This window comes from Morone saxatilis, unplaced genomic scaffold (genome assembly GCF_004916995.1).
Source record: "Morone saxatilis isolate NCDOM2014 unplaced genomic scaffold, NCSU_SB_2.0 Contig24, whole genome shotgun sequence".
NCBI classification, from domain to species: domain Eukaryota; kingdom Metazoa; phylum Chordata; class Actinopteri; family Moronidae; genus Morone; species Morone saxatilis.
The window spans coordinates 17,918,877-17,933,178 of NW_023339807.1; the positions used below are offsets into that span (position 1 = coordinate 17,918,877).

At 40.6% G+C, this 14,302-nt stretch overlaps 1 protein-coding gene across 1 annotated transcript in view; it reads left to right on the plus strand.

Moving 5' to 3' along the window:
- The window catches only part of LOC118335335 (glutamate receptor ionotropic, kainate 5-like), a gene marked incomplete at its 3' end in the record, with an annotated part of 42,661 nt that extends 28,359 nt beyond the window's left edge, over positions 1-14,302 (plus strand). The window contains 10 exon segments of the mRNA XM_035671573.1: positions 1,562-1,669; positions 3,045-3,248; positions 4,231-4,344; positions 4,963-5,072; positions 5,322-5,495; positions 6,587-6,752; positions 7,944-8,169; positions 11,369-11,497; positions 12,796-12,962; positions 14,246-14,302. Coding sequence (XP_035527466.1) covers positions 1,562-1,669; positions 3,045-3,248; positions 4,231-4,344; positions 4,963-5,072; positions 5,322-5,495; positions 6,587-6,752; positions 7,944-8,169; positions 11,369-11,497; positions 12,796-12,962; positions 14,246-14,302 — 1,455 coding nt within the window.

A 14,302-nucleotide genomic window follows, 5' to 3' on the forward strand; every position in this document is an offset into this window, starting at 1 on the left:
TGAGCAGTAGGCCCAAGTCAAGCAAAGTTGGACAATGATTTAAACCAAAACTTAACTTATTTTTTGCATCCACTGTTCCCAAAAGTGGCAACAGGACAGGTAGTGAAGAGGAGTAGTGAAGTTTGTAATGTTTTGTAATGTCAGTTATGAAGCACTATCTATCTGAAGTTTGCGAACATTAGCTAACATTAGCCACCATAAGCTATTGGTCATACCAGACTAATTAAGGCTGTAACAGCAAAAACCCCTGAGTGCATTGAATAAAGCAAGAGTGTGTTTTATTGCTCAAGACTTTTTTTAATTTGTAAGAGGAATTCATTTCTTTGAAAAGTTACATAGTCTTGCTTTAAAGTTTTGGTCTGCACTTAAATTCCTTTTCATTCATTTCCCCTGTTAGTCTGGGCACTATATCTTTTTGATGTACTAGCTACAAGCCACAACAAATTTGTTAAGGGTAGTTGGACAATGTGGGGAACCAAAATAAAATGTTGGCAAGGTGTTTAGGAACATTTTGGTGCATTATTCTGTCGATGCAGACTCAGTGAGCATTAGGAGGAAAGGTGAGGGAAGATTTTCACTGCGTTTGTACCTGAATTTCAAAGTCAAGATTAAATGAAGCATAAGTACACACATCACTGCAGATTCAGAGTGAGGGAATTACGTTGCGGTTCATTGACTGGAGGAAACACTTTCTCTTCACCTTCCCTTAATACGTCTTGCTGTACTCTACTACAGGCCAGCTGCCTTCCGTGCTAACACTAAATGCCACCTGATAACCATACTTAAATCTGGATGTTAACTCGGTGGGGGAGTTAGGTTGCGATAATTAACACTTTAACTCTGCCCACCTCTCTGTGCAGCAGCACCCACACTGTAGGCAGGCAGTGGTGGTTCACAGAGAAAAGACCACTCTTAAATGTCAGGGCAGGATAAAGAGTGTCATAGAAAAACTGTGATTCTGTCTGAGGAGTCATTACCTCTCCTCTGACCTATTGAAAGATGTACAGTAATATCTCCCAAAGAAATGCCTCTGCGAGCTGCGGTTGCACGCTGCAAACTGGTTAGGTCATAATCACACACTTAAGTGACTTTACTGTCTCCATAAAATGGAAATATGTGGGCTGTTTTTTATGCAATTTAAGAAAGGTGTTAGCAAAGGAAAATAGACATGGCAATGAACCTCAGGATCATGAATGCTTTCACTTACTTTTCCATCTTCACTTACCCGTCCCAGTTCATTGCTCTGCTTGTAAACAGTAGTTGTTGTTTTTTACAATGCGTGATAGTGTGGGTACATATATGGCTCCAGTGGGGGCAATTAAATCAGTGTGCATATACAGCATGTAACAAGATGGAAACCAAAGTTAAGCATAAAATATTCAGCATGCAGAGCTCTTTAAAATAGACTAATAGTGTTAATGCACTCACTGAAATACTTATTTGTTATAGACGGTGTGTAGCCTGCCACAACATTAAAAGTTGCAGTGAAGTTAGATCTTAACAGTACATTATTCATCCAACAATAGCCATTGATTTTCTCTCGCTCTCTCTTCACTGTTAGATTGGGATCTGGTACTCCAACAACACCCTGGCAATGAACTCCACCAGCCTGGATATTAATGTCTCAGAGACCCTGGCAAACAAGACACTCATTGTCACCACCATACTGGTAAGGTCACAGTTACCTTCTGGACCACCACACTGGTGAGGTCAGAGTTGTTTTCGTGTTGCTGTGTAGGCTTTGCCGCAGCTCATGCTGTGTTGTGGTCTGTTTCTGCTAATTTTGCTGTCACTGTAGCTGTCATAGCAACTGACAGAGCACTGAGAGAAATGTGTTAACTGCCAAAATCCTGGTCAAAACACTAGAAGTTGTCTCCTTCTGGTTTCCATATGAGTAATGCCATATCAGAAAATCAATAAATCCCTTATATGATGCTGCTCCATCATCTTCAGGTTGGTCTAGATGTGTAAAAACACCTGATACAGTACATTTCTCTGCCTCATCCTATTTCAGTAACCAAACTGTGTTCACAGAATCTCTCTCTCATACTTCTGCTGCCATTTTGCTCAAGCCATTTTATGTATTTTAAAGGAGTACTCCAGCAGTTTAGTACTGGACATCCATAATGTTGGAGGACTCACAAGAGACAAATAAAAAAATGAATGGTCTAAATTGATTCTGCAGAAGCCAAGATATCCTGACTTTCAGGCCAAAGTATTGGTCAAGCTCCAAAAAATCTGAGTCTTACAATTCCCATAATGAAACTTTATATATATAATTTTTTTGTTAGACTCTCCCAGCCCGGTTGTGTCCTGTGTCTTAAAAACTCAATGCCCCATTTTACAGTTTCTCTGGCACAACTGAGTAGTACTCTATATGCCAAATTAACTGATTTTGATGTGTAAAATGAGTGGATTTCCCCTTTATATATTTAATTTAAGTAGAGTGCTTTAGAGAGAGTTGCATTAAAAAAAGGGGTGCTTACTTACAAAATTACCAATGGCATGCTAATAGGAACCTATGCTGATATATTAGCTATTTTAAAGAAATAGTTCCATAGCTGGGAAATAAGCTTATTCGCCCTCTTGACAAGACTTAGATCAAAAGATGGATACCACTCTCATGTCTGCACAATAAATATGAAGCCAGGAGCCAGTAAGATTGACTGTACGGATTAAACCAACTATATGCTATAATATCTTAATTAGGGAGATTTAGAGAGAAAGATGTTAACATGCAATAAGGTCAGGCTAGCTGATTCAGCCTGTTTCCAGTCTTTGTGCTAAGCTAAGCTAACCATCTGCTGGTTGCAGTGTCATACTTAACGGACATGAGAGTGGCATTAATATTTTCACCACTCTCTGCCAGAAAATAAGAAAAGCATATCTCCCAAAAATCAAGTATTCCTTTGATTTATTATTGACATACCAGATATTTTTTTACAATAGAAATCACTGTTTCTCATATTTCTGTCAGTAATCCCTCCTCGAACATCATATTCTTAGTTTTGGCGTGAAACCCCTCATGTTTCCCCCATGTTCAGGAGAACCCATATGTGATGCGCAAAGACAACTACCAGGACTTCCAGGGTAACGACCAGTATGAGGGCTTCTGTGTCGACATGTTGAGGGAGCTGGCAGACATCTTGAAATTCTCCTTCAAGATCAAGCTGGTGGATGATGGGTTGTATGGGGCTCCAGAGCCCAACGGCTCTTGGACTGGCATGGTTGGAGAGCTAATCAACAGGGTGAGTACCCCTTCTCCCTCCTTCTCTCTCTCTCTCTCTCTCTCTCTCTCTCTCTGCCTTGCATGCACACCAGAAACATGCTCAAATGTTCCAACCAATTTCTCTACAAACAGAAACTTATACTGAACACACACACACTCACACTCACACTCACACTGTAGCCCCAAACCACAACTCTGCTGTAACTTCCCATGTCTCAAATTGCCCTCAGAGGGGAGTACGACTCTTATCTAGGACAAAAGCTGACTTGATAATTCCCCAAAAGAGAGTGGTAGCATTGCCTAAAATTGTCTGCACAATCTTTCCTCGCAGTAACCCTCCTTCCCAGCCTGTCCCCCCGCTTTCTCTCCGTGTCCAGGCCTAGTGCGCCTCTGACAGACACTCTGGTTGAAGCAGGCTAATGAGAGCCCCTCTCTGCTTAATTACCATACGGTATACTTCAATTACCAGGCTGTGGTCCCTGTGTGGGGCTTGCCACACTGGTGCTCCCCCAGCTCTCCACGCTTCCTCTCCCTCCCTGCCCTCCCCATTGCCTGATCACTCAGCTCTAATTAGCAGCCCATGTTCATCAATTAGCTTTTAATGGAAAAGATGGAGGGGAGGCAGAGCGACCAGAGACCTGCAAGGTTTTATACAGGTGGAAAGACCAGCCACCCAGTGCTTACTTGCAATTAGCCTCATTTGGATGGTGGATAATGTGTGAGTGTGTGTGTGCCAGAGGGAAAGGGACAGAGTGCACGTCTGTATGTTTTTCCAAATGTGTTTTCAAGTGCGTAGTCCAACTTTTCATTTTTCATTCGGGAAGTCAACATTTTATACAAACAGAGCTCTCATCTACCTAGTGCTGCATCAAGTGTCTTTCTATTTTTGCACAGTTACCTGACCGCTTGTCGTTTTTTTCTCTGACTCTCCTCCACTGCCTCTATCTTTCTCTCGCCCCCACTACTATCTATCTACCTATCTATCTTTGTCAATCCTACAGAAAGCAGACCTGGCCGTGGCAGGCTTCACCATCACATCAGAGAGAGAGAAAGTTATTGACTTTTCTAAGCCGTTCATGACCTTGGGGATCAGCATCTTATACAGAGTTCAACTGGTGAGGGTGTTATCTGGGGTTGTAGGTTGCCCGCTGGGTGATACTCACGACAGATCTTGTGTTGGATTTCATTTCTTTTGTTTGCACTGCTTTTAAGCTGGCAGGGTCACACAGAAGACGACGGGCTACACTTGTTAGACGAGTCTTAACGAATCAGACTGAATATTACATAACAGTTAATCTCATCTTTTGAAGCTGAGGATTGTGTTTGTGTAGTATGCTGTATGCTGCATCCACTGTGTCCACAGTGAAATTTATAGGTGTAATTTAAATTGCTCAATATGTCAGTGCTCTGTAACTGGGTAACAGTGGCAGCTTTACATTGCTAATGAGGTTTTGGGTCTAAGCCAAGTATGCTTCAGCAGTAGGCATTGTGAAACGGAGCATTTATGGATTGTAGCATTAGCGTATCAAAGCACTGCAGACTTACTATCAGAGTGCAGTGAGGAAGACTGCCCTCCTGTGGTGCGAAGGGGACATCTCTGACTGCTGAGACATGACACCTTGTTTTCTAACACACTGTACCTTCCTCTCTATCTGTCTGTCTGTCTGTCACTGTCTGTCTCTTCCACTCCATCTCTCTACTTCTCTTTCTCTTCTTCTTTCTCTTTGCACCAGGGTCGAAAGCCAGGTTACTTCTCCTTCCTCGATCCCTTCTCTCCAGCTGTCTGGCTCTTCATGCTGCTCGCCTACCTGGCCGTCAGCTGTGTGCTCTTCCTGGCTGCAAGGTCCATACATTACATCACACACTGTGCTGATAGTCTGCAGCTCACATCTGTGCTCTATTGCCATTTATCTTGTTGAGCACGAGTCGCCTGTCACATAATGGAATTTTTTACCTTACGCAACCTGCCGCAGACAGTTTGACAGGGATTTAATGACTGATTGGCGGTGACTTGAATGATATGACAGAAGTACATTATTGTGCAGCAGTTTAACCTCAAGGTCATTCCACTGTACCTGTGTTTCCCCTCCAGGCTGAGCCCCTATGAGTGGTACAACCCCCATCCGTGTCTGCGAGAGCGCAGGGACATGTTGGAGAACCAGTACACTTTGGGAAACAGCCTGTGGTTCCCTGTCGGAGGCTTCATGCAGCAGGGCTCAGAGATAATGCCCAGAGCCCTGTCCACCAGATGTGTTAGTGGGGTGTGGTAAGTTACAGAGTAGTTTATTGCTTACTAAATGAAGTCATATATTTCATGAATCTAAGTGTGTGGAAATCTTCACATACAATTTGACACATTTACTTCCAGCAAGAATATAGCCAGGTCTTCCTGCATAAAAAATAAAAATGGTTAAGATAAAACATTAATACAATTGTAATAAAACAATTATAAAAGACAAATAAGTCTTCAAACTAAATTTAAATACAATAACAGAATCAGTCATTTTGACAGTATGTGGTCAACTGTTCCAGATTTTAGGGGTCATATCTGCAATCAAATTCACTAGCTAACTAATTTCTTCACCAGAACTTGCATTCTTCCCCAAGGTTGCTTTTGCTGTGTGAGATGACATTTACATTTTAAATATTAAGCATCTCTGACATATAGCTCACAAGTTTCAGCTGCTGAGCTCTGACATTTCAAGCCTACAATACAAAAATGCTAAGCTCACAGAAATACTATAGTCTCCTGATATTCCTGTGGCAACAGAGTGACTGTGAAAGAAGACATGTGCTTAGAAAAAAATAATAATCGCTAAGAGCTAAGGAGATAAAGGGTAGAATAAGACAGGAAGAGCAAATTACACTGAACTGAGCAAGATATGGGATCGGGATATTATTAAGTGTCGTAAGTACATGATGTTCCTCTTGAAGAAAGTTGCAGGAAAGGTCATAAGAGAGTCCCATCTTCAAGGTTATGGGTGTAGAATATTATCTGTTTGTTCGGGTAACCTAAGACCCTTTTTTTATACCATTATACTAAGGTGTCTCTCCCTTTAAGATCTCTGGATATATTAGGCCATTGATGAAAATGTTGCAAATCAATGTGCAGGACTTTATAGTAATATTAAGTTTTTATATAATTTACAAAGTGATAAAATGTCTTGATTTCTCAGTTATTTTCTTTGCTGAATTAGCCCAAAACAGACTCCTAATTGGTTGTTTAATCTGTGAAAAATCCCACACAGTTTACTGCATCATTTGTATCAGTTTTTTTTATCTAGAAATAACATATATCGTGATAATTCCTTCTTACCCTTTTCACTTTTGTCTTTCTCCTTTGTCTCTACCTCATAGGTGGGCGTTCACCCTGATCATCATCTCCTCCTACACGGCCAACCTGGCAGCCTTCCTGACTGTCCAGAGGATGGAGGTTCCCATCGAGTCTCCGGACGACTTGGCTGACCAGACCAATATTGAGTATGGGACCATCCACGGAGGGAGCACCATGACGTTCTTCATGGTACGACCCGCTGCAGCAGCCGGGGCATTGGCTGGCTTTGTGTTTGGTATTTTTTTAATGGGTATTTGTGTGTATGTGTTAAATTGTGTTGTTGTTGATGGCAGTTTTAGGATTTACTCTAGACTATTTCCTGAATTGCCTTTAAAGCAACAAAAGGTTTTGCCTTTGTGTGTGCGTGTGTGATTTAGTGCAGTGTTTCTGTCTTTATTGCCATGCCTGGAGTGAGAGGTTGTCCTCATATTTGCTACTATATCTCTGAGTTCTTCCGTTGTTTTCTTTATGGCTGTTTGTGTTTGTTAAGTGGCTGACTGCCTGTGTTTGCTTATGAGAGCGCTTCCGGCATCTGTGTCGGCATCTGTGTTTGTCATAGTGTGTGTGTGTGTGTGTGTGTGTGTGTGTAGGTGTGTTTGCATGTGGGAGTGTGTGTAGGTGAGTGCATAAAAGCTATGTATTTGTTTACTTGTGTGCATACATGGGAGATGGCTACATGCCAAACTGTGTGTATGTGTATTTTACATTCTCGTGGTATTTGTCTATATTGAGGATATATGAAAGAATGGTTCATGTTTGCCTAATGCCTACATAAGCCAGTTTCAATGCTACACTACATTACTCCACTCAATGCCTAATCCACACACACAGACACACAAACACACAGACATACAATACACATCCACATTATTACACACAGATGCCGCCCTCTCTGCTCGTTTCCTTTTATCTCACACACAATACCCAGAGATACAACATGTAATTGTACACTTTAAACACTTAATCCTGTTGTGGAGCTTGCCATATTTTGCTAAGTGCTGAACCACCTCCTGTGTGCTGATTTACCTCCTTATGTATGAAAGATGATGCATCAGCTACGCCATGAGTGAATAATCTGTTGCCTTGATTCACGTCGCTTTTCTTCCCTCTACTCTTTTCTCTCCCTATCCCCGTATTTGCCATTGATGTTTTTCTCCTGTCATTATTCACACTATATTTTCTGTTCTGTGTACTTTCCTCTCCTGTTTATCAAAGATGCATCTCATTTTCTCTTTTTCCATCCTCCCTCCTTGTTTTTATCAACCTCCATTTGATTTCTGCTTCAAAGACAGATGATAGGACATGTTAGGAGCCCAGAATGTATAAACATCTGTACTCGTTGTTTAATTTCAATTGTTATGTTCCTGTTCCCTTGTGCAGAACTCACGTTACCAAACCTACCAGCGGATGTGGAACTACATGAACTCCAAGCAGCCCAGTGTATTTGTAAAAAGCACAGAGGAGGGAATTGCCCGAGTGGTCAACTCCAAGTATGCCTTCCTGATGGAGAGCACCATGAATGAGTACCACCGTGGCCTCAACTGCAATCTTACACAGATCGGAGGCCTGCTGGACACCAAGGGCTATGGCATCGGCATGCCACTGGGTAATAATACTGATATATCATCTTTTAAACAAAACATGCATTGCAAAGTGCTTGTAGCAACTATGTAAGTACCCTGTAATAACTTCAAATAACTTCACCAACTTCAAAATGTAAATTATATTTGTGGATTTTTTGATAAATTAGTTGAAGGAAATTAAATCCCAGTAATAGCTGAGATTCATTAGTTCATTATAGAAACTTAGATAGTCTCTAATGATGTTATTTTATCATCAAACAAATGTTACACTCCTTAAGATATAATCATCACGTTAATAGAGATAATCACTAATTAAAGCTGCTATCTGCTAATTTACTTTTTACAGAAATATAGTATGTTATCACATTTGAGTTTGAATTTGAGTTATTTTAATATTTATTATATTATAATTTACTACTATGATTTAAAAACAAGCAAAATACTGAAACAATACACACACAAGTAGACATATAGATGCAGTGTGAAACATTTTGAAAAATGTCATTTTCAAGCAGGATATTTCAAAGCCTACAAGCCCTCACAGCAAACTCCATCACATTTAGTCTTTTTGCCTCTACTGACACGCCAGAAGATCTATGATTGACATCTTCATGGAAGGAAGGTCACAAATATCGCTGCCATATCTTTGATTAGATCTATAATTCATTAATAAATACCCGAAATCAATTGAAAAAATAACAACAGATAACCAGTGCAACACTGACCCTTTTTAATGCTGTTGCTGCAGTATTTTGCCACAGTTTGTGGATTAAGGAAAAGAATGGGGTATTGTAGTAATCAAGACGCACTATGGCACTAAAATAAAGCAGAAAATAATAGCAGTAAATAGTTAGAAAAAATGTTACCAGAACAAGAGGATAGGGGCTTAAGCACTGATTCCCAACCTTTTGTGCTTGTGACCCCTCAAGCAACATATACATGCAGCCATCTGCCACAGGCTGCATCCTTTATTAGACTGCTTCATTTGAATACTTTTTTTAGGCCAAGTGAGATAGAACTATGTAGTATCTGACAAGAAAAAAAGCAAAAACCCCAAATAAATGCATCAGAAATGCAATTTTCTTATTCCCTCCCCTGGTAATCATCTCACAGCCCCTTCAATTCATCCTTTAGCCCCTTGCGGGGGTTCCGACCCCTAGTTTGAAAACCACTGTGTTAAATGACTAATTTGCATTCAAGCTCTTTGGCTTTGTTTACCTTCAGAAACACATCAGACATCCAATCCTGAACATAAGCAAACTAATAATATGCTTGCTTAAAATTGTCACTAGGCTTTTGTTATTATAGTAGTGGAGAACAATGACATTGCAGTGGACAAAGAGTCCAAATTATAGGGCATGAAATTGTGCCACATGCAGCTAAAGAAGCAGAAGAAAAGAAGATCACCAAAATGGAACAACATTTTAACATGAAAGTTAAGATGAGAACAATTCCAGTGCAGTACCAGGGATGTAAACCTATTATCTGTGCCTGTTCTGATCAATGGTGTCACACAGATTTACTGTAGTAAAAAATTAAATTGTGTAAAAATGCTGATCTTAACAAACTTTTCTCTATAAACCTCATCCAAACACAATAAAAAACACAATAAAAGAGACAGTGAGGCAGACAGAAACACTTGCATTAGATCAATTATGCTAAATAGACACATGTAGTTGTACTGATTGGTGAGAGATTAGATCTGAAAAATGTCTTGTACGTGGTTGATTTATTTTTTTATCTACAGGATTAGTAAGTATTTTAACTGAAAGTAATGAACATGCAGTTAATTGCTTTTCCACACGTGTCCAGCTCTTCTGAAGCTCCTTTTTTTAGCACATAAAGGTGGTGTCAGTGCATCACAGTGATCTGTTCTAACGAAGAGGAGGAGGGCATGACTAGAGAGGGGAAGGAAGAGGACAAAAAGTGAGCTATGACAGACCAAAAGGTGTAGAGAAAGATGAAGCAGAGTTACTGTACATTAGCATGGAGCGCACACACAGACACGAAGAGACAGACCAGAGAGAAGAAAGAGGTCTAGAGGCAAAAGGATAATTAAAAATACTTTTAAAGGGTTGGTTCACCCAAATTCCCAAAAAAAACACGTTTTCTCACTTGCCACTAGGCCTTTCTCAATTTAAATTAATAGTTGTCTTTTTTTTGTAATTTTTTGGGAAATACATTTGATCACATTCTTGCTAGAAGTTAGATGATGGAAACCACAAAGTCTTTACACAGGGAGACGGTTAGCTTTGTTTAGCAGAAAGGCTGGAAACAGAGGAAATCAGTTAGTCTGGCTCTGTCCAAAGGTTGATAAAAATGAGACTTTTTCAGCCTTCAGGAAGAAATTGTTTCGCCTAAAACCCTTGTAAAACTATAACTTGCTGCCTTCCATTATTCAACAGATAAACAAACAAGATATAATGTGTTAATTAGTGGGCTTTAGCTGCTAGTAGACAGATTTTATTTTGGACAGAACCAGTCTAACTTTTTCCAGCTAAGCTTGGATCATCTCCTGGTTGTAGCTTAAGGTTATGTATCGTACTGGGAAATAAAACAATTGTATTTTTTAAATGGTTTGTCATGCTGGGAAGTGATCTGTGGTGCTTCCCAGAGGATAACAGCTATAAAATGTGATGATCTCGTTGAATGCTATCTGAAATCATTTTCCGTGCTCTGTTTACAGACTGTTTTTGGGTAGTTTGAGTTTAATTAAAAGAAACACAACCGACCCTGTTACTCTGAATATTTTATTGAATACATTGTCAAACATTTTCACCTGACCTGTGTTCTTGCAGAAAGTAGTTGCAATGAAAATTGTTCATATTGAGGTCTGCTGATTATCTTCATAGCTGGATAACACTAGGGTAACTGAAAAAACACATTTGTAGTTTCAAGTGAACTGACCCTTTAAACCAGCGCATTCTTTTCTACTGTATCTACTTCATAACATGCTTTGTATGCTGTCTGACCAGCAGCTGTACCACTGGCTCTGTCTAGTCGTAATCTTACTCTTTATCTCTCACTAATCCTCTCTTTATTCTCACTGTAAGATCACTGGTAGCCATCTCGAGGCTGCAACAGCAATTCTTTCCTTGTGATTCCTCCTCCTTTTTCTCTTACACTCATTTCATGAAATAACCCGTTTAGTTTGGGCTCTTTTGCTGCACCATCTCCGTCCTCCACGACTTGCTCTTATTCTGCTTTCCTGTCTTTTGCCAGGGTCTCCGTTCAGAGATGACATCACACTGGCCATCCTCCAGCTGCAGGAGAATAACAGGCTGGAGATACTGAAGAGGAGGTGGTGGGAGGGAGGCCAATGTCCCAAAGAGGAGGACCACCGTGCCAAGGGTCAGTCGACCGCAGCTGTCTGTCTCCTCTACCTCCTTCTCTCTAATGTCCACAGTAATAGTCTCCTCACTCTCTGCTACAGTCTAGCTAATGGCTAATGCCTAACCTAATGTCCTTGTGAAGGGTGCTTAGCACAATCTACTTTCCCAAATGTCTTCTGTTTGTCTCAGGTGGTGTGTAATGGGAATTTTATTAGAGTGAGTGTGTCTGTTCATGCCTGTGTGTTAAATGTGTCTGTGCCTGTATAAATGACAAAGACAATGAAAATGCCTTGGCATTTATTCCGCACTGTCAGATGAAAATCTCCTTTGAAAATGATTTTGGTAACTCTGGAAAAAAAAAGGGATTTTGCGCCTTACTTTTCAGCATCATTGAGCTTCATCTGTACAGTGTATCTCGATCGTTTCAGGGCCCCATAATTCCGGTATTCACTCATCCACTTCATCATGGGTCATTTAAATGTTTTAATTCAATTGAGGGAGCACTCCAGTGATTTAGTATTGCATTACGTAAAGTTGAGATACTTGCAGAGAAAAGAATGGACAAGATTGGAGCTGTAGAGGCTGAGAAATCCAGATTTTTAGTCCCTTGTATGAGTCAAGCTCCAAAAATACTGAATCCTACACTTAGACCCTCCCTAAGTGGTGAGGCCTGTCTTTCAAACTCCTGCAGTTTGTTACACAGACTGACTAATAAAAGCTTTGTCCCGAGATTACGAAAGTGAGGTCACTTGAGTTATTTTCTCAGACTTTTCCAAATTGATACAGACAAATATGGAATCTACAATGAGCAGCTTGTTAGCTTAGTTAAGAGTAGAAAAGAGGTAACAGCTACTCTTTAATACGTATAAAAACTAAAGTGTAAGAACATCAAGTTGTGGTTATACAGGTGGTCATTATTTATTTGGTTGCTTCGTAAGCTTTAGAGGTGCACGTAAGTGGATTTTGTTACCTTCTTACAGAGGCAGGTTTTCAGTCGTTATGTCAAGCTAATCTAACCAGCTTCTGGAGACAGCTTCAGTTTAATTGTAAAGACACAAGAATGGTATCAGTGTAACTCCACGCAAGACATAAAACAGCCATATTGTCCAAAATGTTGAACTATTTCTTTAACAGAGCTTCTCTAGAGCCACAACATATGCAAAGGTTTTAACAGGCTGTCTAGTACTCCTCATGTCTACTAAATTTAAACGTAAAGTAGTAAATCTTAAAAAAGCATTTAAAACCATGCCAGTGTTGGTGTGTTTCTGCATGTGTGTGTGTGAGCGCTAATGTTTGTCTCCTGTGGCCCACTTTCAGGTCTGGGCATGGAGAACATTGGGGGCATCTTTGTGGTGCTGATCTGTGGCCTCATTATTGCCGTGTTTGTGGCCATTATGGAGTTTGTGTGGTCGACACGCCGCTCGGCAGAGACCGATGAGGTATGCCCCCATACCTGCCCTCGCCGACCCCACAGACACACCCCAGTAGGTTCCCATGGCATCCCACCAACCCTTTTGATTATGTTGTTTTGTGTGTGTGTTTGTGTGTGAGGATGAGTAGATTCTTTTCAGCTTTTGCCTCCATTCGTATGTGTTTGTTTGTTTGTGTGTGCTGTAACATTTGAGGTTCAATGTGTTATGCGCATGTGAGATGAGAGGAATGTTCAAGTACGCGGCACTGAAATGCTGTTGTGTCCAAAATATATACAACAAATAGAGAATTTGATTTCACTTTGCATGTCCTGCCTGTTTTGAAGTCACTGTGCCCTTTTAGTGTTTGGTGTTTAACAGTATGGCACTATAAGTGTTTGTGAGCTAAACTTGATGGTTCGGATAAGCAATATTGAAAAATGCCAATATTTGCTTGCATAAAGAAGTAGTGTGATCTTTTTCCCTGGCATTAAATGTCATGATGTATCTTCTTTTACATGCCTCACATGTACGCTGGTATTCTTCGTTTCCATTCTTGGATTACTTCTCACCCATCTCACTGTGTGTCTCCCTCTATCTCTCTCTCAAACACACACCTCCTGTCATCAGTGTCTGTTCTCCGATAATGATTACTGTTTCTGTTTATGTGAGCACATGAGTTTTTATTATGATTTCAATGAGAATGTTGTTTGTCTGTAGTGGATATGTTGATGCATTTTGTTTGTGTCATGTGTGCAAATTATAGTAGTCATGCTGCTGGAATGATAAAAAAAGATTTGTGGGTGTGGAAGTGTGTCTTACTGTGTGTGTGTGTGTGAAGGTGAGCACAGCTGCTGTATGCGTGACTGTGCCTTTGTATATGTGCACCTGAGTTTGCAGGCCTGCCTGTCCGTTCATAGTGCATAGTGCCATAATGAAGTGCCCATAAACTAAACAACATTTTGGTGTTTTGTGTGTTTGGATTGTAATAACTCTCTCTGCTCCTTGGATATTCTCCCATCTCTATCCATCTCCACATCCTTCCCCATCACCTCTTCATCTCTGTTTTCAAACTATCCCTCCATTTGTTGATCTCTGTGCCCTCGCTTCTCCTGCGACCTTTTTCGTTGACCATCCCTTACTGTGTCTGTTCTTTCTGCCTTGTTCCTGCCTTGTTCTTCTTTTTGTTTTTTATTTTCTTTTCCCTTTCACTTTTTTTGTTTTTTCTCCGCTCTCCTATTTATGTACTGCCTTACCACTGTCTTGTTCTGCTGCGTGCTACTTTGGGTCTGTGGCGCCCCTCCTACCTTTGCCTCCTTCCCTTCCGTCTTTCCTCCCTCCTTCCTTTTCTCCTTTAGGTGTCTGTCTGTCAGGAGATGATCACAGAGTTCCGAAACGCCGTCTCCTGTAAGAAG